The sequence below is a fragment of the Saccoglossus kowalevskii genome, chromosome 11 (assembly GCF_978046115.1).
Source record: "Saccoglossus kowalevskii chromosome 11, keSacKowa6.1, whole genome shotgun sequence".
Lineage (NCBI taxonomy): Eukaryota > Metazoa > Hemichordata > Enteropneusta > Harrimaniidae > Saccoglossus > Saccoglossus kowalevskii.
In genome coordinates, this window is record NC_140651.1 from 25,524,709 (window position 1) to 25,550,796 (window position 26,088).

Consider the following 26,088-nt stretch of genomic DNA (forward strand, 5'->3'; position numbering starts at 1 on the left):
GTGGTGTGGAGATTAAATCACGTTCTTAGTGTAGTGTGGAACGGTGACAAAAAGAAACGAAAGTGATAATAAATAATATCCTTGGTATTGTGTATTGGGGGGGGGGGGTCAGCGCACCTTCCTGTCACGGTGGCTTGCTTTGAATACGTGAACAAGTAAAAAATGGACTAGTCAACCATTTTTGTCAGCGAATATTACCCTAGCGTAGCCATAGCTGAAAGTCCCTCTACATATCCATCAATTTTGTCGCCTTCAATTGTACATCTGCCTTAAATATTCTCGCGAGATTCGATTCCCAAAAATTCAGTTATGAAATTTGAGCTTCACGTTATTGATAGTTTTCTTTTTAATAACGTATTTCCCGTCTAAAGTTATCTGGATGTTTGAGGCAGTACTAGTGAACCGCCAATTATGACCTATAGCTTTTTAATTAAATTTCATATGAAATATTAAATTCGCACAAGTGCCTTCTCTATGTATATAGCATCGATCATGATACTATCATGACATCCTTGGAAACAGACCTGATTCGGTTCATTTCTTTTCTGTTTATTTAAACATATACCTTACTATTTCATTGACATATTCAATGGCACGTGGAATACAATCGGAAGTATTTCCATAGCAACTCGGTTGGAGCTTGCAATAATTTACATCAACTCGCATTGACGAAAACGTAACATTTGAAGAGTTTGTCGATATTTAGACATGTAAATTAGATGCTAATGTCACCAGTTAATAATGAGCCTCGTTGTGGTATAGAGTTCACGCCATATTGGATTCGCCGCTGAGTGCAGAGGAGCGAAGTAGTAGTAAACTGTCGGCAAAATCCCGAGGATTTTCAGACGAATTCTTTCAAAATCAGTACTCTGGCGGTGGCTTCTTACAACCCTTTCACAATGCCGTTGGCACAGCTTGCAGATCCCTGGCAAAAGATGAGTGTGGCCAGAGGCAGGGAGGTAAAGTTAATTTGGTTGACACCCTTCGTTCGTGGAATTTTCTCTCGGGTAACAGTGGCTCGAGTCGAAATTGTTTTCAATATTGAATATACCACACTTATCGTGTAATTAAAATCGCGATCTTACAGACATATTTCTGATTTCAGGTCGGTAGCACTGACGATATGCTGGTGGACGATGCCGAAACTCAATCGAATGACGTAAGTTGATCTATTTTTGCTTACTGAAAATCCGCATTCATTGGGTTGTTTTATTCGACATGACACCGGTTTGTGCTTCCGGTCTCGATGGATCATGTAGTTGTTATGTCGATTGTTGGTGTGAACCGATCTGTCGAGAATCATGTTTCTTGGAATGAATCCGAGAAGCAGTGGACCCCTCCCCTCGATTTGAACAGCTGTAACGCACTCAACTCAAGAAAGTGGAGTGCGAATTGCACGTCCATTCAAGGGCGTTTCTCTTTATAAATTATGGCGTAAGCGTAAGTTCCTATTAAACGACGGACAATTCACAATAAACTGCAATTATTGGATGATCACAACTGTCAAATAAAATGTTGCAGAGTTCGCACATACATATTAATGCAATGATATATTTTAAAGTTTTTACTCTTTGAATGTAGGTATTAATTTATTAGTCTTACAGACTAGTAGTCATAATGAAGCAGGGGGTTATTGTCCTCACTAATATATTTGTAATTATCATCAACTTGATTGTATTAATAACTAACTGAAAAGTTTCAAAATTAAATATAAATCCGGATTACAGTAAAATCTCATCCAGTGATTTATCATTTGTTTTTCTGCATCATACTTTTGTGCAAAAATTTTGTGTGCATTTGTTTGTCAACTTGACAGTCTATTCCCAAAGGTGAAGTTATGACACTATTTCCCAAACATTGTCAGCACCAATCACAGGCAAAATCACGCAAAGGTTTTTGGGATTTATCTCTTCCTACTTTCCCCGCACACAAACCAGCTTTCCTCTTCACTAACGCAACAATTCCAGATGAATTCTTTGTAGGCTTTTTCAAAATAAGTGCATAGTTGTGTAGTAATATACAGTCAAAATATCTAACCTTAGGTCAGGTAAAAATTCCTAAACATTTCATTCGCTAACAAGCTTCCATTATCTCAAATGACACGTTTGTGCAGGTTCTGTAAATTAAAATGACCCAGTAGTCGTGACTCGCTGTACTCAATATCTGGGTCTCTACATGTAAAAATGCATTGTTGTTTACACTATATTTAAAGCCTGCAGCTGGACTAAGACTAGTGTTTTAATAATGACAGATTACTGTAGTAGTGAAATACTATCATGCTGAATTTCCAATCACGTAGAAAAAAAATCAAAAATAGCAACAAGTTGTCCCCTCACCCCAAGGATCTTTCTTCTAAGACTGGAAAAAGCTTTTGTTCTACAACTATCACTATGGTCTTGCTTCACAATTCCTCTTCAGTTTTATCAGCGTTCTTGAATATGATCGCAAATATAGTATACCGTAGTATTGAAAATATAACTGGCCAGACATTCTTACTTTAGAGCCATGCATGTCTCTGTTAAAACACAAGGCACACTATAAATTCCAATAAGTGCATGGCATTGGATACATTCTCTTATAACATAAAGTAAATCATGCTGGGCAGTGTAGTGATTGGTTACATGGTGGCGTTAAGTCAAAGGTCATATGGAGTATCCTAAAGTAGGTCAGTACCTCTTTCTACTGTCCATGTGTTCACAGTAAAACAAGCATCAACAAAACATGGTATAAACTAGAAAATGTCTCCATCAAATACATAAAAAAAAAAGATAATATTTTTTATTTTATTTTTTTTTTGTGCTAGCAAGATGTTTAATAAAACTGTTAAATAATGTTTATAGTAAGTCTTCCCAGTTTGGCCAACATTAATATTAATTTTTTGGCTACCACACATTCTTGTTTCTAATAAAATAATAATTCTAATAAAATTTGACCTACATTTATAAAATATTCAAACCCCATAATTCCAACTATATTTTTCTCAATGTCTGTTTATATAGTCTTTACTTGTATTGAATATTTTATTTTCTGGATTATTAGGTGTCTTGACAACTTGATTTGACCTCCCTCCCAGGCCCTCACAAACAAAATCATGCAATGTTTGTCAATCCCTCTCCCACTTCTTCTCGTTATTCTTCTGTTCCATTTTATGATAGAAAAGTACAAAAGCTGTTAGTATTCCCAGGGCTCTTGGGTTGTTCTTTATGAGTAAAGAAATCCATCAAGTCTTAAACTTCATCAGTTGCTGTGATGTAAAAACTAGCTGGTCAAAACAATCCCCTGAAAAAAAAACAGCTAGGGGTTGACTTTTTAGTAGTGAAAAACAAAACCAATATATGCATACAAACAGATAGTGGCTTTTCAAGTTTTTAGGGACCACCTACATTTCTGTTTTTTTGACTCCCGTGTGCGAAGCACAAAAGGGAGTCTTTGCAGTTACCCTGTCTGTATGTCTGTATGTATGTATGTATGTATGTATGTCACTTTTTTTGTTCCACTGTTATCTCAAGAACCACTAATCAAATTTTGGTGAAACTTGGTACATAGATGCTCTGGGATAATGCGCAGAGTTGATTAGGTTTTGGTAAAAATCTATGAATATTAATTACCTTATTTGCATGATAATTAGCTGATTTTTAGCTGTTCCAAGACTGTTTCACTGATATCTGAAGAACCACTCATTGGATTTTGATGAAATTTGGCACATGAATGCTCTGAACTAGTGCGCAGATTTGATTAGTTTTGGGTAAAAATCTGTTAATATTATTAATTACCTAATTTACATAATGATTAATCAATTTTCGGCTTTTCCACTGATATCTCAAGTACTAATCATAACATTTCAATAAAACTTGGTACATAAGTGTCATATGACACTGCACATACCTGATAGTTTTTAGGGTAATATCAGTACATATTAATTACCTAATTTGCATAATTAATTAATTTTCAGCTTTTGATATTTCGAGTAGTAATGATCACGTTTCAATGAAACTTGGTACATAGTTACTTGAGGACTGTGTAGAGATCTAATTAGTTTTTGGATAAATATTTGTGCATATTAATCACCTTATTAGCATAATTAGTTAATTTTCAGCTTTTCACCTGATATCTCAAGTACTAATCATCACATTTCAATGAGACTTGCGACATAGATATTCTAGGACTATGCAGAGACCTGATTAATTTTGGGATAAATAATTGTGCCTTTTAATTACCTAATTTGCATAATTAGTTAATTTTTTGCTGTTCTATGATGTCTAAAAACCACTCATTGGATTTCAATGAAACTTTTAAAGAGTACCCATCACATTTCAATGAACGTAAGACTATGCACCATATTAGTTTTTGGTAAATATTTATGCTTCTTAATCATCTAATTAACATAATTAATACTGATATCTCAAGTATTGATCATCACTTTTGAATAAAACTTGGTACATAAATGCTCTAGGACAATAGACAGTCTGATTAATTTTGGGTTAAAATCTGTTCATATTAATTCTCTAATTAGCATAATAATTAATATTTTTTTGGTTCTTATCACATTTCAATGAAACTTGGTACATTGTGCAGACATTATTAGTTTTACACTTAAATCTGTTCATATTAATTACCTTATTTGCATAATTAGTTTTCAGCTATTCCATCAATATCTCAAGTATAAGTAATTTTGAATTAATTTTTAATGTGTCTCCAAAACTCTCAGCACACGGGAGTTCTTTCTAAGCTTTCTTTGATTTTCCTTTTATTTAAAAAACTATGTTACTTCAAATTTTGTGCGAACAACTTAGGTATTTTGTGTATGTTTATGTCGCATGGGACCCATATCGAATGCAATGTACTAGGATGACTAGTGTTTATACATGAGTTTGTACATATACGCTTTGATGTAGAGGTACCCTTTTTTAGCTCCGCTGTCGACTTTGTCGAGCGGAGCTTATCATATGAGTGATTGTCCGTCGTCGTCCGTGTCAATGTTTTACTTTTTCGACTTCTTCTTGAAAACTACAAGCCTGAATGCTTTGATACTTGGTGTATATGTACCTTGGGTAGACCTCTCTCAGATTTGTTCATTTCATGATCATATCTTCAATTCTCTAATTTTGGTGAATATTTTTGTCATTTTTGGTAAAAAGTCATATTTTCGACTTCTTGTTAAAAACCGCAAGTCCAATTGCTTTGATATTACATATATAGGTACTACATGTGGATCTCTCTCAGATTTGTTCATTTTGTAATGATATCTTTAGTTCTCTAATTTTAATGAATATTTTTGTCATTTTTAGTAAAAAGTGATATTTTCAACTTCTTGTTAAAAACTGCAAGTCCAATTGCTTTGATATTACGTATATAGGTACTACATGTGGACCTCTCTCAGATTTGTTCATTTTGTAATGATATCTTTAATTCTCTAACTTTGGTGAATATTTTTGTCATTTTTGGTAAAAAGTGATATTTTCGACTTCTTGTTAAAAACCACAAGTCCAATTGCTTTGATATTACATATATAGGTACTACATGTGGACCACTCTCAAATTTGTTCATTTTGTAATGATTTCGTCAATTCTGTAATTTAGGTGAATATTTTTGTCATTTTTGGTAAAAAGTGATATTTTCGACTTGTTAAAAACCGCAAGTCCAATTGCTTTGATATTACATATATAGGTACTACAAGTGGACCTCTCTCAGATTTATTCATTTTGTAATGATATCTTTAATTCTCTAATTTTGGTGAATATTTTTGTCATTTTTGGTAAAAAGTGATATTTTCTTCTTGTTAAAAACCACAATCATTTATGGTGAAAAATGATATTTTTGAATTCTTGTTGAAAACAGCAAGTCCCATTGCATTGATACTATGCATATTGTTCATTTTCTAATGATATCTTCTGTTCTTTAATTGAAATGTGCATTGCTAACAGCGGAGCTATCTCAGCCGAGAGGCTGCTTGTTCCTACTACCCATCTATGCTCATTACAAAAGAAATTTCCAAATATAAGGGGTACATTAATGATGATGGTGGGACTCATTTTCTTGTATACTCGTCACAGAATGCTAATTTTTTTTTTTTATATAAGTTTCTAAACAAAAGTCTGCAACAGAATGTAATAACTGAAACATTTACTTTGGTAAACATTGGTGTTAATTAAAATTGATTTTGAATTTATATATCATACAGATATCACAAATAAATCAGACAGCATTATTGTACATTTAGCACCATAAATAATAGACTGTTCTGTAAAACGCCATTCATGCATCATTTTTAAAAACTAAATGCATTTGTTTGAACCTTTCAATTTTCTCTCATTTAGGATAAAATACATCACTATGGTAACCTTGACACGTTCATGATTGTTGATGTCACATTTGTCTGTTTACATCAAACACAGAAACACTAAAGCTTAAAATCCTGTCATTGTAATTGAACATTTACACAGCACAACACATTTTTCATTGCCATTTTAGGCTGTTACCGGGTAACCCCTCATTTAAATTATTACTAAAATCAGGGAAAAGATGTATAATAATGAGTTTATCTCGAGAATACTGCAAAGTATGCATGAAGGCAGTACGGGAATGCATCAACCTCTGCTGCACATCAGCCTATACAATCGCGGTTCTGTCTGTCTGTTTGCATACTTAATGATATACTTGTATAATAACGTCATATTATCCCTTTACGCTACAGGCTGAATACAAGTTATCAGTGAAAATGGGGAAAAATTAAAAGCACTACAAAATCTTGATATATTCTGAAAGAAAGCTTCCATCAATTAAATTTCCAGAGCAAATAAAAAAGAGAAGGCGAACGAACCTGTTTCCATGGTAACAGTGATAATGTGATCTCTTCTGGTGGCCATTTTGAATTTAAAATTTGAATTTATATGAATGCTAACTTGTATAATTTATTTAAAGCGTGAACTTCAAAGTTGAGAGGACACCCAGTTTCAAGGTCAAAATTATGTATAGGAATAACATGTGAAATATCTGTATTTTTGGAAAAGCCCCGAAGCAAACTTTTTGTGCACCAAGGCAATTGCCTTCAAGGCATCTTCTCTGGTTATTGGTTATCTAACAGCAAATCTATCATCATTTTGTATCGTGTACATACAAAAAAGATATGATCATGAACGGTGCAGTGCGCATTCTGAAGTAATCTAAACTGACAGAAGTGATGAATCATCATCAAAATTTTGCTGTGTGATGATGATTATGAACTTGTGGGGTTAAAGTTCACAGTTGGCATGCCACTTAAGTCAATGTAAATTGGTTTAATGATAGTCATGTTGGTAAGATACTTTTATATGCATATTTAAAAAAAATATTTAAATTTATTAATAATTCATATTAGAAATATTGTTGACCTTGACAAAAACTCCAAATGCTGAATATAAATTAAAATTATCGATAGAAACAGTCACGTATATTTGGACTGAATATTTATTAAAGTTGAAATAGTAAATTGTCATGGGAATTTAATGAGCACTTTATAAATGACACTTCAGTCATTTTACTGCCATTCTCACTTTTCTGCTGTCACTGTCAACTATTCATGAAACAAAACCATTAAATTATGCCGCTGGTCACTTTTATGCTTTGATGAATAAAGGACGTTCACGCTGACGAAATTTTGCGAAAGTCACTGTGCCTCCATATTTTAAGAACCTCAGTGAAATGTTTATTGCTACAAAAATTTTTATTTCAGGCTAGCAAAAATTCAAAATTTTTTCTCACCACAATCTTTTATGCAAATATTTACAATTTTTCTATTATTTGTTCAAAATTCTTCATTTTGATGCGAAAACAGACATAATTTAGGATTTTGTTATTAAAGCTTTTTCAATGAAGAAATTTAATTTGCAGTTTCATTCAAAGTGTTGTTCAAAGGTTGAACTACAATAGTAATATGATTTGATGTCACAAAGTATCTGCCATTCAGCACAGTGATATTAAAAATAGGATGTATGATCATATTCCACAAAGAAATTAACTTTAAACTCAATATGTTTTGAGCATTTCAAGTGTCCTATTTAGCCATGCTTGGTGTTTGTGTTGAAAAAAAACATAAATTTAAAATAAAAAAAGCCCTGTACAAAATCAGCATTCCAATTTTTATTCTTTTTTTCCTTTTAATTTTGGACAAAAACTGTAGATAGTTCTTGAGGGTTAGTCGCAAAAAACGCAAAAAATTTTTTTGAAAATAACTGAAAATGTAATACAAATTTTAATCATACTTTGGGGGCGGGGAAACTATGGCACTGAGTTTAACCCAAATAATACGCCTGCAATCAATACAATCTTGTCGCCCAGCAAACTACATTCCTGCATTCAATATACTGTAGAATACTTTATTTTCACTTTGAATTTATTTTTGCTATTTTCACTGAAGGGATGATTCCTTGAAAATAAAATCCAGCGAATATACTTTTTTTCCTATATTTCACATTCAACTCATCAAAAATCAGTGAAAATAAATTTCATAAAGAACGCCCAAAAAGCCTTTTCAGCAAAAATTAATTCCAGCGAAAATAAAGTATTCCACAGTATTGTACATAAATTGGTGATGTGCCAATAGCTTTCTTGGCACTGACTGGCACTCCCGCTGTCGGTTGTGAAAATGTCGCCCTATTTGGCATAAGAAGCTTCAACTTAAATACAATTCAAGACGAAGTAAATATGCTGAAAAACAATTAATCATCAATTGCATTTTAATGTTACTATGGAGATTAAATGTCTGTTACTGATACAATCATTATTTTGAGGATTGACAAATAATTTATTTATAACCTATCTTTTAATAATTTTCAATTTTGTAATTTTTAGTATTGCCAAATGACTTGGGTTATTTTTAATTAATTCAATAATTATATTTTTGGGTATGGTTGTTTCCTTGAACTGTGAACATTTTTTGAAAAATAATGGAACCAAATTTGAAACCTGTCTGAATCAAAACGGTGTGTTAAAGGGTGGTGGTTATCGCACAGCACCTGTTTGAATTTCATGTAAACAAACAATGTATTTAATACACCACTATGAGTCCCATGTTTAACAGAAATGAGAATGCGGTACATCGACCACCACCCTTTAACTTTAACCCAATTAAACAAGAAACCTGTCTGAACCTAAACCCCAAGTAAACAAGAAACCTGTGAGAACCTAAACCCCATACAAATAAGAAACTTGTCTGAACCTTTGGTAAACTGGAAACCTGTCTAAACTTAAACCCCAAGCAAACAAGAAACCTGTCTGAACCTTAATCCCAAGTAAACAATAAATATGTCTGAACCTAAACCCCAAGTAAACAAGAAACCTGTCTGAACCTAAACCCCAAGCAAACAAGAAACCTGTCTGAACCCTGTGTAAACTGGAAACCTGTCTGAACCTAAACCCCAAGCAAACAAGAAACCTGTCTGAACCTAAAACCCAAGCAAACAAGAAACCTGTCTGAACCTAAATCCCAGGTAAACAAGAAATCTGTTTGAACCTAAAGCCCATTTAACAAGAAACTTGTCTGAACCTTGTGTAAACTGAAAACCTATCTGAACCTAAACCCAAGCAAACAAGAAACCTGTCTGATCCCTGTGAAAACTGGTCTGAACCTAAACCCCAAGCAAACAAGAAACCTGTCTGAACCCTGTGTAAACCCTGTGTAAACTGGAAACCTGTCTGAACCTAAAACCCAAGCAAACAAGAAACCTGCCTGAAGCTAGCCCCAAGCAAACAAGAAACTTGTCTGAAGCCTGTGTAAACTGGAAACCTGTCTGAACCTAAAACCCAAGCAAACAAGAAACCTGTCTGATCTCTGTAAACTGGACTGGACTGGACTGGACTGGACTGAACCTAAACCCCAAGCAAACAAGAAACCTGTCTGAACCCTGTGTAAACTGGAAACCTGTCTGAACCTAAACCCCAAGCAAACAAGAAACCTGTCTGAACCCTGTGTAAACTGGAAACCTGTCTGAACCTAAACCCCAAGCAAACAAGAAACCTGTCTGAACCCTGTGTAAACTGGAAACCTGTCTGAACCTAAACCCCAAGCAAACAAGAAACCTGTCTGAACCCTGTGTAAACTGGAAACCTGTCTGAACCTAAACCCCAAGCAAACAAGAAACCTGTCTGAACCCTGTGTAAACTGGAAACCTGTCTGAACCTAAACCCCAAGCAAAAAGGAAACTTGTTTGACCTGAAACCCTGTTAACAGGAAACTTGTTTGACCTGATAGGTCTGAGATGATAATTTGAGAAATAAGGTTTAGTACACGTGTAGCCAATCTCACAGAATACCCTACTCATATACTGTTTACACATGTGTGTTTTGTATGTTTCTATTCATTTTAATATTTTTATTGTGGATAATTATTTGCTTTCTTTTCTGAAATAAATTTCTTGCTACCATTCAGCTATTAGTCAGTAGTGACAGTAGCTTTCAGAAGATAAATAAGCATCTTCTATTTTATATTTATGAAACTATTTCTATTTATTTTTGTGATATAGTAGAACTGGTAGTTTAATCATTCAAACGTCATTTCAATGTGATTATTTTAAGGTTTATTTTGGTAATTTTGTTGATAATTTTGGACCAAATGGGTGTAATTTCCTACTGACTGCAGGTCTTATTATGCTTGTCATGGTGACAAAAGTTGACTTTGACGCTCAAAGGGTTAAAAGCAATTGAAAGCCTGAAGATGTCCAAATTTAAATCATGTAATAAAACACTTAATATAGTAAAAAATATTAAATTTATTTAATAAATTTCTTAGGTAGTTTGGTATTATTAATCTTTTGAGTGCATGATATTTTTCCAGCCCCAAATTCAGTTCAAAGTTTTTCATATTTTGTAAAATTGTAAATAAATTTCAACATCTTTTTGAACTATGAAGACAGTTTCAGATATTGATTTTAGTTTTTGATCAAAAGGTTTGTCAATTTTTATTGACTTTTCATGTGGGGAGAAGAAGACTGTACAAAATGGTTTTATAGATGGTGCCAAAAGTTGAATTGTACTCAAAGGGTTGAAACAAATCATGATATTTCTTTGAATATTACAATGTGGATTCATTTGATGCTTTTCACAAAACTCGGATAACAATATATGGTCACTAACATACTTTTTGCACAAAAATGGTCAGACATCCATATAAATGACATTTTTTTTATTTGAGATAAATGGGTATGTGATACATTAACTTTTTCACCACCAGTCTCTGCTTTTTATCACAAATTCACAAAATATTCATATTTATAGTCCGCACTTTCCTTCAGAAGATTGGAACAAAATAGCTGATTTTTTAGTAAAAATTGAAAATTAGGGTTATTTGAAGAAATATTGAAGAATAAAAAGTGTAGAATAATTTGGGCGAGGAAGTCTGGTGGTAAAAGGTTTAAGTGTACGAATTGTGAAAAATAAAATAAAAAAGTCCATAAATGTACCAATTATTTTCTTCAAATTTTGAAGCTTAGTATTGTCTGCAAGTTTTGCCATTCATTAAACATAAAGTGACCTCTTCTCTGAAAAAAAAAAAATTAATTTGCAGTCATTTCATTTCAAAATGTCAAGGTCACATTAAGAGTTGGTTGAGATTGGTACTTTAATGCCGATTCCTCAAAAGTGCTTTTAAAAAGGAATGCAATTTACAGCTACTGCTAAATCTGAATGTATTGTGAAATCTTTGGGAATGAACTCCATATAGACCATTACCGGTACTGTAAAATCTGTATTAGAATGGTACAATGCAACAGAGGGGATGCAGCTTTTATTAGAGCATCTACACATATGAGAAATGATGAATTTTTTGTTCTCAATTATTTTAAGAGTGGGTGCGACTTCTATTAGGGATGCAGCTTCTAATACAGATTTTACGGTACCAAATTCTTAGGTGTCTTTTAAACTGAAACACACCTCCGTTTGTAGCATGTGTAAAGCCAACATTGTTCCAGGAATTGTTAACGATGAAACAAACGTTTGTTAACAATAGCCAAGAGAGAGCCCATATTTCCAACTTTCACAAAATGCCTCTTCTCATATTCTCTTAAAAACATTCAAATCATAACAATATCTTGCCATGCAAAAATGTCTTCAAAGGTCACAGTGACTCATTGTTTAAACTGTTTCTTTGTTCTGAACTTTGCCCCAATAAAATTAAACAGTTTACTAGCACTTAAGGCCATTTTTTTTTTTAATGTAACATACAAAGTAGTAGTACATATAGTTGCTCCTTTTGATTTTGGTGAAAATGAACAGCACAAGTCATTCTGTGATTGGCTTGCTAGCTGTCAATCCTTACCCTTATTTACATGCTAAAATATCAGCATGCTTTTGCTTATCAATTGGAGGATGCATCAGACTCTGACAGAATGGGATGTTTTTTTGTTCGGGATTGTGATAAAGTAGAGAAACTATTAATTTTGTGAAATTGGTGGAGTGATAAGGGAAACCATCCTGACTGACTTGGCTTCAGAATTATTATTAACTCTACCAATAATTTCTGTATGCATATCTTTATTATTTCTGTATGCTAATATGATGTATATGTATTTTATATGTATTCATTCATTCTTACAACCAGCATATATGCATACTTGGATATAGGTCACATCCATATATTACTCCTTATGAAGAATTTATTACCATCGACCGATATATCCATATATGGATGGTCTCTGTTTTGAATTGTCTCAATGATACTCAATGATGCTTGTGATACTTAGAAATCTAAAAAAACCTTGCACATCCTTTTTACATTGAAATTTAGAAAACTTTGTGTGTCTGATACATTCAAATCTTAAATAGCCATACATGCATCCTTGATTCATTGAAATCTGTGCATCTTTGCTATGTTGAAATCTAAAAAAAAAAGTGATACATCTTTGGTGTGGTGAAATCTTGACAAAAACATGTGTCATGGTACATTGAAATCCAATTCAGTTTGTGCATTTCTTTTTGTGAGTTGTATTTTAACAACATTTTTTACTGATAAGCTCTACTTTCTCTGTGCAATCTTCATTTTGTACTCAAATACACATGATTCAAGTTGGATTTCAAGATGGGACATCATTTTGCAGCATAAAGTTTGTACATTGTATTTGGGGAACTCTAATCCATAATATGTTGGAAATCTCAAGTACAGTATTCTCCACATGGAGAGAAAGATAATGCTTGTATTGTCCCTTAGAATTGTTCTTTTGCTTAAATAACTCGTACAGATCATATAAAATTTGTAGTACCACACTGGGGTGAATCTGCCAGTGTTTATTCTGACTGCCACAGTGTCATTTCCACTATAACCATTGCTGACTTTGCAAATCAAATTGATAAGTTGATGAACAATTAATAATAGTTTGTAAATCAATAATGTTGTGCATTGTGTTATTTGAGTAGGGTAATCATCACAATTTCTGTTTAGAATATTATGCAAATAATATGCAAAGGAAAATTAGTACCGTTAAAGTCCTAATATAAACCGCATACGTAATAGTAACCGCACCCCCAATTCCGGCTTCGGGGTTAAAGAGTTCTTAACAAAAATTGAAAACTTGAAAAGTACCTATTACTAACCGCACCCCCAATTCAACAAGACCGTGACTGTCTTCATTGTTTCAACCAGCTGTTCCAAAACGGCATTGTTCCTAATCCTATTCTTTGTTTCGACAACATGCCTAAAAATATTCACACCTATTTATTGTTCAGCGGTGATAAGATGTCAGACAGGCAATGAAACTGCTTTTGTTCTGGCGGCGACCTCTGTCAATACTCTTTCTGAATACGTCTGTGTTTCGTAAGTTTTAGACAATGAGCTTTTATCACCGTAAAAGTGTTAAACTGAGCATTGAAGAATAATTTATCTTTCGAAAACAAATAATTTCTTGATTTAAAAAAAAAATCATGCCGTTTTCCCATGGAAATCAAAGGAAAAAGATCGCACTACATTATCGGTAAATCTCTTCCGTGTTGCGTTCACCATGAGGTCGCTGAACTGTCATTAACATATTTAAATGAGCTATGTAATTTAGACACGTGGGCACCATCCAGCATTTTGATTGGTTAATTAGCGACTTGACCTATCCGGTCAATAATACGTCACGTGAGCATTCAAAAGCATGGCGGATATCGTATCGGCTGTTTACATGTGACTGAAATCATTCGCTTACGGGGAAACTAAGTTGAATTTTACTTGCATTTTATAACAATTCAACGAATTTATTTTTCGTGCGTTATTGTAATCACTACTAAATAATAATCACCAATATCAACACTTCGAAAACAAGTAAGTTATTCACTTGAGACCAGCAGCATGGCCGGATCGAGCTACCGTTATGTGATCATTTGCTACTAAGCAGTGCATTCGTGTTTTTATTTGAAACTTCTGTTAGAATATACTTTTCGTTACCAAGAAAATTAAAAAAAATAAATGCATATTACATTAAAAATACTGAGTATTTTTTGTATCATGTAGAATTTTTTTTTTATTGTAATTTTTCAACATTTCGTAACGCCTATTTTAGAACCAAAATAAGGCCTTTCACTCTTCCCCGACGCCTATTCAAGAGATTGTACGGTGTATTGTTTGTTTTGTGCATGTGTTGTGGACAAAAAATGACCACGCCCATTTAGTGATTGCAATATGTACGTAATAGAAACCGCACCCCGAACTTGAGCTTTTGATCCCAATTTTTAAATTGATACATTGTAATATAAACCGCGGTTTATAATAGGACTTTAACGGTATATTTTTTACTGCCTCAGTGGTTAACATTTTTGAAGAAAACACTGATATGCAAATAAGGAAACCTATCAAGTGTTATCATGTGTGGAGGAAATCTTCCCCATATGATGTTGATTTAGTTGAATAGATGATGTTTTATTACTTTTATATACAATAGGAATATTTCAACGTAAATATTTATAATTTAAGGTAACAAATGATAATGCTCGTTTTTTTTTTCTCTTGAAGCTTTGTTGCTAGGATTCCTGATCATGTTCTTTGATGTTCATGTTAATTATACAGTATTATGTCTTCAAAGGGTACTGTAAAGAATGTCTTACACAAAAAAGTCACTTAAAACCACAAAATTACATGGCAGTGATTTTAATAAGATGTCATGACTTGGTTGCAAAACAAAATTGGTTGGGTTTAATCATCAATTTGTCAATGACATTTCAGGAAACAAATTTTGAGTGGGATTATTTTGTGGATGATTACAAAAAATTTCCAGTGGTGGTGAAAAGGACAAGTGGTGGTGAACAGGTTAACTTTGGATCATTACATGCTTATTGAAGATTTTTCTGAGTTTAGAACTACTAGTAAAATAGCGCTGCAGAATTGACTATATATCAGTGTTCTTCCTAGAAATTGGTGAATGAATTTACTAATAAGCATCAATTTGCATAATAATGCTCAAAACTTGCGTCTTTTCAATGTGTAAGGCAAAACCAAAAAGATTCTCCAGCTTTTATGATCGATCGATCACCTGACCGATCACCTGACCGATCACCTGACCGATCACTTACCTGTTTTACAAAAATTGTGATAAATAACTTATTAAACATTCAATTACACAATGCACACAAGTTTTTAGTTTTCAGCAACTCATTAATTTGATTTGAAAAGTCAGCAATGACACGGAGGAAATAAATCTCACTGTGTCAGTCAGGATGATTGTGGTACAGTCAGACCAATATGGTGGTAAACCAAAAACACTAGGGGAGTAACGCCACACTGTTTGTATCCTAGAGAGAAGACTAGATTTATTCACATTAGACGTTGTACTAGCCCGTGTTTATCCACATTTCAGGCTGCCCTCTAGAGCCTGGTCAAAAGGAAAGTTTGTGTGTGCATGAAATCCAGTCATATTTTATCGGTGACTGAGATGGGATGGCAATTAAGTACAATTCAACATAGTTTGAATTGTGGACTAGAATTCTTATTCACAATCATACTGTTTCTTAAGTGGATCAGAAAATTGTTTTGATATAAATCTTATTCATCAAAGTCTTTCATGAACATAAAAATACTGTTCACAAGCCGGTCGTTGAAGTTCCCCCCCCCCCCTACTGATATATACATGTAATTTGCCAGTCATGTGACTTCATCTCAAAAAACAGCTTTGTATTTGTGAGAATGCTATAATTTCTCTCGCTGACATTAGCACATAGTATTTTAAATATTTGTATGCATTTTTCTATATTTCAACTTGTTATATTTGATGGAATAGATTTCCCTTTAGCTACTAGACTTGAAAAATATGGAAAAAATGCTGGTGGACCTTTTTTGTTTATGTTGACCTAAAAGATACAAAAAGTTATGGGAAACAGTTTTCTAGTTTCACTGCTTCCAGTGAGAAAATTGCATAGATTTTACGGCTTAGAAAAGATTTTGAGAAATGTTAAACTTTGGTGCAGGAATTTGAGGTTCAATATCCTGATTGTTTTTTTTATTCCCCCCAAAAAAGATAGAAGCCGATCTCGACTGCTAAATGAAAGCTGATGAAATGTAACAATGTTAGCAAATGGGTGAATTTAATCAACAACCTTATGATGTGTTGATACTGTCAACCACTTTAACTCACAAGAGACTTGTCGGTACAAATAATGAAATTTCATTAAAGACGTTGAATCATGAATGTTTCCAGCAATAAAAATTCTTCACATTACAGTACTGTTCCTTAGACTCTAAGCAATGTTGGTGAACTCTAAAACCTGACTAAATGTCTACAGTGTTTATCCTAGTATTTCCTGTGACATTTTTATGTCTCTGTTCCCACTGTCGAATTAAGTTCAAGCTTAGTCACAATGTCAAAGTTATTCAGATTCCCATAATTCTTCTATTATTTGGACCATTTGATTTTTGCTAACATTTTTTTTAAATATTTTCTTCTAACTTTTGAACCATCATATAGAAAATGTAAACTTAAAAAATTTTGCCTTTTGTCTGTTTTCTTCAAAATCAACGTCAAAAAAATTACAAATATTCACAGCACTGTTATCTTTTGCAAAATAGTTTGATTTATCAACATATACAACATTTGACTCGGAATAAAATTTGGGTTTATCTTGCTTGACTGGTTTCAAGAATTGTTACCACGCAGCAAAGATAGTTCGGATGACACATTCTCGCTAGATCTTGTTAACGCTTGACATCTAAGATTGTTTTGAAGGTAATAGCCAAAGGGGCCATGTACATTGAATACTATTACATCACAATTACGGCCGTTTGTGGTCCCCTGCGGTCAGGCTCACATTCTCATATTGCAGCAGTAAATGTAGTTGATGATATAAATGTACAATTTGTTAATCACATTTAAAATACTCATTTGCAAGTTTACAAGATTTTATGAGATTACGTGATCCTAATTTAGTCAGTTTTGCCTAATTGCTTCTCGCTTCATTTACATATTGATTAGCGAATAAATTGACTGATTATGTATTATGTTTAATGAGTTCACATTAATAGGACTCGGGGGGGGGGATGTTGACATTTTACACTAACCTATCCACACATGGTACAACCATAGACCTTAAGGTCTATGGTACAACTCTTAAAAAAAAAATCTATGCAAATACTTGTTGCTATGGCAACAAGGTCATGACGCAAGCTTTCTTGAAAGACACATACAAATTCTTATTTTCTGTGAAGAAAAAGAATCAGGAGTATGTGGCAACCCGTAGTTGAATTTTGATGATTTTCAATGAAAACAACCCACAAATAAAATTAGCAAACCAGATAAAAAAAACAATGTTGTCTGGTTTCCATCAAATTCAAAGTAGTGAACATTTTATTCAAAATATTTGCAATTCCTACAAATAAGTAGACATGAGAATATATTGCGGAAGCATTGTTGGTTGTTGTGTCAGAGATTGGGTGACTGTGATAGCCAGTAACGACATGCTAGGAATTCCCTTTGATAATCACTGATCATTTATTCAATGAACCCATCTCAGTAACAACTAGTGTAGATGAATTTATTGTCACTTGTAATTTAATTGTATTACTTTAACCTGATAAATTGTTGATGAAATTTTTACATGGTTTGCTAATTTGAGAGAATACTTGAGAGACACTGTTTTAATAAATTTTACCCATTTGAGCACCATTAGTGGCACAAAATATTTTGTAGACCTGTAGCCGAAGAAAAAAACAATTGTAGAACAAAATTTTAACTGGAAAACTCGTGGCATGTGTAGTGAAATTTTCTCATGACATCGTCACTGCAGAGGGTACTTGTAAATCATGCGAGTCGTCAAAGATTTACAAGAAACATTCCTAACACAGTAAATAGTGTCTTACACATGAAAATAAATTCCAGGTGATATAAAGTCATCTACAGTACCTAGATTGATATTATCGAGAAGCTGTATCAAATCTGTACTATGTGAAACTTGGTTTAATGAATTATCATCTGAGTTGCCATGGAAACAGTGTATTGGTATGTTGCATAATAGGAAAATGATTACAGTTGGTAACAACACCATGACTGCTGCTCTCAGCCAGAATTCAAAATAATACGGGGGATTTGCCCCATCAAAGTTTGTGATTTGTGATTTTTTTTTTTCAAATGAAGGAAGAAGTAACTATCACTTTCTGAATATAGATGATGCAGCATTTATGGAAGAAAATCGTCTGTATTAAAACGATGAAAGATGATGCACGATGGAAGTGACATGTTAACATTGTTTTATTGTTTACATTTAAGTTTCTGGTGAAACTTGAGTGTCTCACCAAAATAGTTATTCACAGTTAAGTGTCGATTGAAACCCAAACTTTCAACAGTTTCTTCCATGTTTGACCTCTCACCTGTTACTCCACTGTAAGGATAATGACCTGAGAATTCTGATATCCTCTCTGATTAATCCTATCTTGAAAAACAAATCAATATTTTGATTTACAATTTACGCAGTTGGCAACAACACAGGAAGGATGGGAATCAATTTATCTATTTATAATAATATCCAGGATGATCTGGTATTGTGTTCCGGATGACTACTGATCTGTGCTGCCGGATTCTTCTACCACTGTGTACACAGTGTACGCAGTCATCGGAACATAATGCCAGTCACACATATAATGATAGTCTGTATATCACTGGTTCAATGTTGCAGTGTTGCATGATGTCGTGTAATTTGTTGGCATTAGTCGGGTCTGATTTCCTGAAATCCATTATTTAGTAGTATATGGGCACTGTTTACAATTAATTGTAATTTAAATCCGTCTCTGCAGTGTTTTCACAAGACATGACAATTTAACATTTGCCTCATGTTTTACTTTTTTCTTCTAGGTTTCTTACTCTCTTGACATTGTCTCACAAAAATGTAAAAAGAAAATACAAGCGACAATTCATAGAATTCTAGAATAAATTCAGTTTCTACTTATAAGGAGAACAAAATACATCAAAAAAATACAAAATATTTTACTTTGTAGAACTTTCCATATTGATGGGTACTTGTCTTGTACTTTCTAAACTGATGAAACAATTCTACCCCCACATACTGTAGAAGGGTTAATTATTCACTGGGTTTTAATTTTGCTCATTTCGCTGACTGGAAAATGCGCTAAATTAAAACCCAGTAAATATGTAAAATTTAGCATAGAACACATTATCTAAATGATAAAACCATGAATTTAAATCCCACTGAATATGTCTGAAATGGTAAATCAGCGAAATTTAAACCCAGTGAAAATTAGACATTTAACAGTATTTAATTGCTGGTGAGTAAGCTATATTTGTATTCATTACATTTGTTGCCAACATTATATTATTGCTACTGGTAATAGCGAAAAAAATAGCAAAAATTATTTCCAAGCAAAAATAAAGTTTTCTACAGTAGTCTTTATTGCTCACAAAGTGATTGTGGTATATTGTATAAATGTATTGCTACTTGTATTACACATGTTCACAACCCCAAATGTTGTAAACTATTTAAAGATTCCAAATTTACTGCATCATTTTTTTTTTTTTTCAAAAAATTACACTGAGTGAAAAATAGTGTCCATCTGGTCCTGAAGTTCCAAAATAAATAACAAAAATGTGAGGAAATGTTAGTACTGTGGAATACTTTATTTTCGCTGGAATTAATTTTCGCTGAAAAGGCTTTTTGGGCGTTTTGTATGGAATTTATTTTCACTGATTTTTGATGAGTTTAATGTTGAATATAGGAAAAAAAGTATATTCGCTGGATTTTATTTTCACGGAATCATCCCTTCAGCGAAAATAGCGAAAATAAATTCCAAGCGAAAATAAAGTATTCTACAGTATTTTTGGTGGGATATTTGTTTTTATTACACCATAAGATATTTAAACTACCCTGACACCATGGCTGGTAATTTGTATTGGTTGTTACAAATAAAAGTGCTATTTGAGATGCAAGGTACTTTAGATGACCGCAGCAGGAGACCGTGCATTTATCAATATATGGGTTCTTGACCCTTGTACATTGTAGCTTGACCAGAGTTGTTTTGACACTCTATTTTTAATTCTCAAATCTGACAACTATGCTGGCTTTTTCACTCTATAAATAAATATATATATATGCAGGTCAATACCTTAGGACAAATTATACAGGTACACATATTTGACAAATGAAAATACCACATATGAATTTATTTTCCTTATTTGAGCATCCCTCAAGTTTTCGCTGAAATTTTATTTTAGCTTCACAAATTTCATTTTGCTGTATAAAAAAAATACCATGAACCTGATGGTACCTTGTAGCAGCTGCCCTGGGAACAGTTTTTTTTTTAATTGACTAGACAAACTTTATACTGCTTTTGTGTAATGGATATTGTGTCAGCTGTGGAAACAAGCTTGTATTTTGGGCATGACTGGTTTGTTCTAATCTACTTGGCTTGCAATATTATCCCAAACTATGGCAACTGATAGAGTACACATCTGTCCATGCTTTATAAAAAAAATTATTAAAGTTATTGGCTACATAATCCGATGCTTCGATTGTTGTTGAATGCCCCCCTCCCCTTCTCCTTGTTTTAGTTCATCGAGGACATGCTGTTCTAATAAAGATACTGGTATCTACACTAAAAATGTTGTTGGTTCGACCCTCTTAAGGACAAGGTTAAACCTCAAATGCAAGAATGCAAATTCAGGAATAGATTAAAGAAAAAATTTACTTGCATTCACTGATGCCTTAAATTGTCGGGGGGGGGGGATTTTCAAAATATTTAGTGTTTTTTTAATCTTAATTACTCAAGTTACGAGCCATTTACTTTGATTTGTTGAGAATAATTATTGGCACATTCTCCTGTTTAGATGCATTGCAAGTAGTCACGCCTGTTCTATTGGCAGACTAAACTCAAAAACAAGAGTGCATTTCTAATTTTTCAAACTTGTACGATTTTCTTATTAATTGTTGGCAAATCTCCAAGGTATTTAAGTTATTTACAGTTTTGTCTGCAATTAATATACAGTATATTATCAGAAGAAATGCTCTCGGGAATGCGCAAAATTTTAAACAGCGGTCAAACTTTTGAACATGCGATGACAAGCCTGCTACAAAAAGCTTTTGTGTTGCCAAGAAATAAATTTTCACATTAAAATAATAATTATCAATTGGATAATAATTATTTTTAGTTTTGTTGTGGAAGGTTAGATATAAATTGTCAAAGGTTACTGCTGCTGAAAAAGTTTTAGTCAATAATATGGATACAATCAATAGATTGAAGAAGTTTATAGTTTGTGGTGTTCAATTTATACAAAAGTTATTTTTTTGCGGGTTTATTCATCAATTATTTAAAACGAGAGGGTAAGCGACAATAGCAATACACGCTAAAAACACAAAGGCTTATGGATAGATGTTTGTTTGTAAACAATGACGCGCTATGGCCATCAGACTCATGTGCAGATGACGCTTTAAAGTTACGGTGTACATTATACGTCATGTAAGTTTCACATAAAATATTTTGGCTTTGGGAATAATTTTCTATTCTAGTAAAATTAGCTAATGTTAAGGGGAAATAGCATCAGCGTTGTTCACAAAGGAAATTTACATGTGTGCCAACATATCTTGTGGGAGGAGAGAGCAAGAGGAGCAATTTGTATCCCATTGCATTTCAACGTTTTCCTCATCATTTGACATTTTCTGTTCATGTCACAAGCAGTAATATAACATCTATCAAGAAAAAATTTAAATAATCACAACTTTCAAAAGGAGTTTAATGTCAGTTATCGTCTTATTGCTATGAATTTAAATAATGCATTATTTTGTCGTACGAATAATAGAATTGAAAAAAATTTCAACTTGGTGATGGGAGTGAGGATTAAATGAGTGTTACTTCTAAGGTCAGTTTAGTGAAGGGAAACAGTAGCTTATGATCTAAAATTGGATTAAATTCTTTGAATTAACTTCAAAATAACTGAACTAAATATGCTGTAAAACTGTAAAAGACTTCATTTTTGCGCAAGACACATTTTTGCAAATTATGCAAGCCAGTAAGAATCATGTTATTTTGTAGCAGCGAAAATTTCTCTGAGGTTCTATGACAGTGACTTTCACAAAATTTTGTCTTTTGTGGATGCCATAAAATCAACAAATCGTAGAAATTTTGAGCAGCGGAAAATAAACGATTCATGGTAGTTAATGAAATTGTAAACTGTTTTGCTACTCGTATTTAGTCGGATTGCTGGAAATATTAAATAGATGAGAAAATTGGGTACTATGATGTTATTTCGAGAAAGCTGCGTAGCCGATGTCGATGCATTCCCATACTGCCTGTGTGCATACTTTGCAGTATTCTCGTGATAACCATATTATTAGACAACTTTCCCCTGCTTATAGTAATAATTGGATGAGAGATAACAACCAGAAATGGCAACAAAGAACGTTTCACTCTGTGCTAAATTTGTCTTCAGAGTAGGATTCTATTTCGCACTGTGCAAAGTTTGTGTGACTGGATTTTATTTTCATTGCATGCTCATTGCACTGTGTCTGAAATAAACAAAAGAAAGAGTTTAAATTTGATGTAAAAGTGACACACAATTTCCAAATAAGGAAGATTTTCTAACATTTTTGTAGCCCCGATTTTTGACAAACTTGGCTAATTCTGTCTTGTCTGCTTTTAATGGAAAAAAAATAAAAAATAAATGTTTTAGTGAAAAAAATGTGACAAGCAATCAGACTATTGATTATAAAAGTATTTGGAAACACAAAATAAAACACTGTAGTCATTCAGGCGGCTAACTTTCATTTCTAAGTGCACCATTTGTTCAATTCTCAAGCGTCAAAAATCAATATTCTTCACAATGGACAGCATTTCTTCGGAGTACCGATTTCTAAGACATGCACATCGATGAGGCCTCTTGGCACACCACACAAATTTGCTAAAAATTATGAATTATTAAAAGCAAAAAAAAATCATTATATTCAATATCTACATCACTTAGTTACATTCATGTACTTTGGTGAAGTACAATCATTTCACAATGATTTTTGTTAAATACCAAATGTGGGTAGATTAAAATAAATATTGTCAATTTTAGTCTATTCTGGTCACGATGTCTGCTTCTTCATTTGTTTTCATTTTTCAAAAGACCAGCTGAGTTCTAAAAATATCCCATTTATTTATTCACCTGTTTCTGACATCATCACAAGCAGCTTTCAAAGAATACTTCCTGTGCTTTCTGACATTCTTTCAATATCTGTGGTTCTAGAGGCTACCACTTTTTTCCTCTATTGCTAACAGCTTGTTTACCACTAGTGTGTGCTGTCACTGTTTGAAGGTCGATAATTCATCTGTGTAATTATCCTAGCTTTGCTGCCCCGCCCACTCAAACTGTTATAAGATCTCTAAGTTCCTTAAAAGGGATGTACTGATGAGGTCGACCTTTGACATTCCATTCATATATCGGCAGTGCCGTCACCACTAACTGCATTACTTGGCTGAGCACAGTGTTGTATACATCGCTGCCAGCACACACATGTCTATATTGCCTCTCAGGTGACCCAGGGTTTTTCTGTGTTTTGTGGATAAACCGTACTTAATAACTAGCGTATATGTTCGCAATTGCAATGGTTCGGAAAGAAAATTCCAGCTCTGGCAGCGACCGCGGTGGTAAAAAGAAGGGTCAGCGGATTATGGATCTAATGATCAGACTGGGTTTTGTAAGTATGGTCTTCTCAAACCAACATGTATTCCCCAGCTCTGTTCAGTGGTTTGCTATTAGAAATTTTTCTCTGTTCGCTGTTATTTCTGGTATTTTTTTCTGTGGTTCGGACAGACTGACTTTTAGATTTTTCGCTGGAGAAAAAATCTCCCAATTAAACACTTTTTGCATTTTGAGTGTATCCTAGTTTTATTATGGAGTCCAGCCATTCTATAGTTAACTTAGTAGGTGTAAGTGTAATGACTTGTCATATTGGTATTTTAAAGTTCCATAAAACAGAATGTGATACTATATGACTATGTTTATGATGTGGTTTAAAAACATAATGAATGAAGTTAATAACATTTATTACAATTTAGAAGTGAAATATTGTCTCATCTGCAGGTACATGTGATCCAACTTTTCCACTAAGTGAACCAAACAGTACTGTACTAAATGTACGTTTTTGAGTTTTAAATTCCCCTGACTTCCACTGTGTTATTTGTACTTGTGTATAATAACAGTTTATTTATGTATTGTATCTGCTTATGCACTCCTAATAAAGAAAATACGGTTCATGCAATTTAGACAACAAGGTGGACACACTTTTGTAATCACTAGGCTGCTCAACCTTATCCATATATCTTATCCTTGGATAATAACTTCTTAAATGGAAGCTTTAATTGAACGAAAACTTACTGAACTGATTCAATTGTCTTCATGCCTGACTGCTTTACAAGGCTGCTTCTTTTGATTTAATAGGTATCAGCTACAAGGCTTCATCGCCTCATAAACTTTAAAAACTTATCACAAAGAAAAAAAACACATCCTTTTTGAAATAGATAGGCTACATAAAATTATCTCTAATTGTAGTCTTGAACCTTGGAAGATTCTGATTAATTGGGGTCTTCTAAATTGAGGTCAGGTGTGACTTGAGGTCAGTGAGTGATTGAGTGGTTACGTACCCTTGGCTTATGTCATGAAAAGTTTTGCCTTCAGAGAGGTTACTTTGATTTGGAAAAACATGGCAATAAACGTCTTTGTTTCTAATGTCCTTGTTGTGGTTTCAAGTGTGTGACATGGTAGAACAAGGATTCTAGGATATCGGTGTGAGGTCTTGTTGGTTGTACCTCATGGTCAGGTACTGTGACCAACGGGTTCTTTTGGTTTGCCACTCCTATTATTATTATTACGTCATACTGAGAAATGAAACATGCATGATTAAAATTATTTGAATTTTGTGCTATTTTGTTTGTTTTTAATTTTTCAGTTTAATTATTCAAGTTCTACATTGATCTATCGTGTTTAGTGAGATTTACGAAATACAACATGTACATGTATGTGAAAACTTCTTTCGAGACCGATTTATTATCACATGTACACAAACACATTGCAGCCATTTGAATTCCAATACTGCATGCGGACGTAGCTTTATATTCCCACCCATATCGGTACTGGTCATACTGGTACATTGATACTTCATGAATACGGGGGCGGGCAGTGCCCCCACAGCCAAATTATTAGGCCACCCGCAACTGACCAGACATTTGATTACTCGAAATAATTTGAGGCAAATGACAATACCATGTGCATGTCCCTTTATAGTTTACCCGTTGGGAAACAACAGATTGCCAACACATGTTTACTACTAACAACCCCCCCTTTAATGCAGGTTCAAAGTCAATTTACACAGGCCTGATCTGTAAGATGTTTATTATATACATATTCTGACTGTTCTGTTCCTGCTGGACACTATCAACAGTGGATATTAAGTATACCCTACTGTACACGAATAACTCATGTACACACATTGGTTTTCAAGTGATACTATTTATAGAAGGTGTTCGTCACTGCTGGCAGATTTATAGTGATTTGTCTACCATTCCTACTTTAAGTGTGCTGCTGGCGTCTTATTGTACAATGTTTTTTCTATTTACATCTGCAGATGGTAGTTAAAACATGAGGGAGTTATTTTTACCTGGATTCTCATTCTGTT

The 26,088-nt window shown here is 33.5% G+C and overlaps 1 protein-coding gene across 2 annotated transcripts in view; it reads left to right on the plus strand.

Moving 5' to 3' along the window:
• Nucleotides 1–746: 746 nt before the first annotated feature.
• LOC100377947 (ribosomal protein S6 kinase alpha-3-like) overlaps nt 747–26,088 on the plus strand; it is a 53,897-nt gene continuing 28,555 nt past the window's right edge. Inside the window, exons 1-2 of one of the 2 annotated variants that reach the window (XM_085505064.1) lie at nt 747–959; nt 1,106–1,159. In XM_085505064.1, the coding sequence (XP_085361190.1) occupies nt 900–959; nt 1,106–1,159 (114 nt within the window). In that variant the 5' untranslated portion in view covers nt 747–899. Of the gene's footprint in view, nt 960–1,105; nt 1,160–23,888; nt 24,112–26,088 lie in introns of those variants that run through there. The other variant, XM_085505065.1, reaches the window with a different exon arrangement.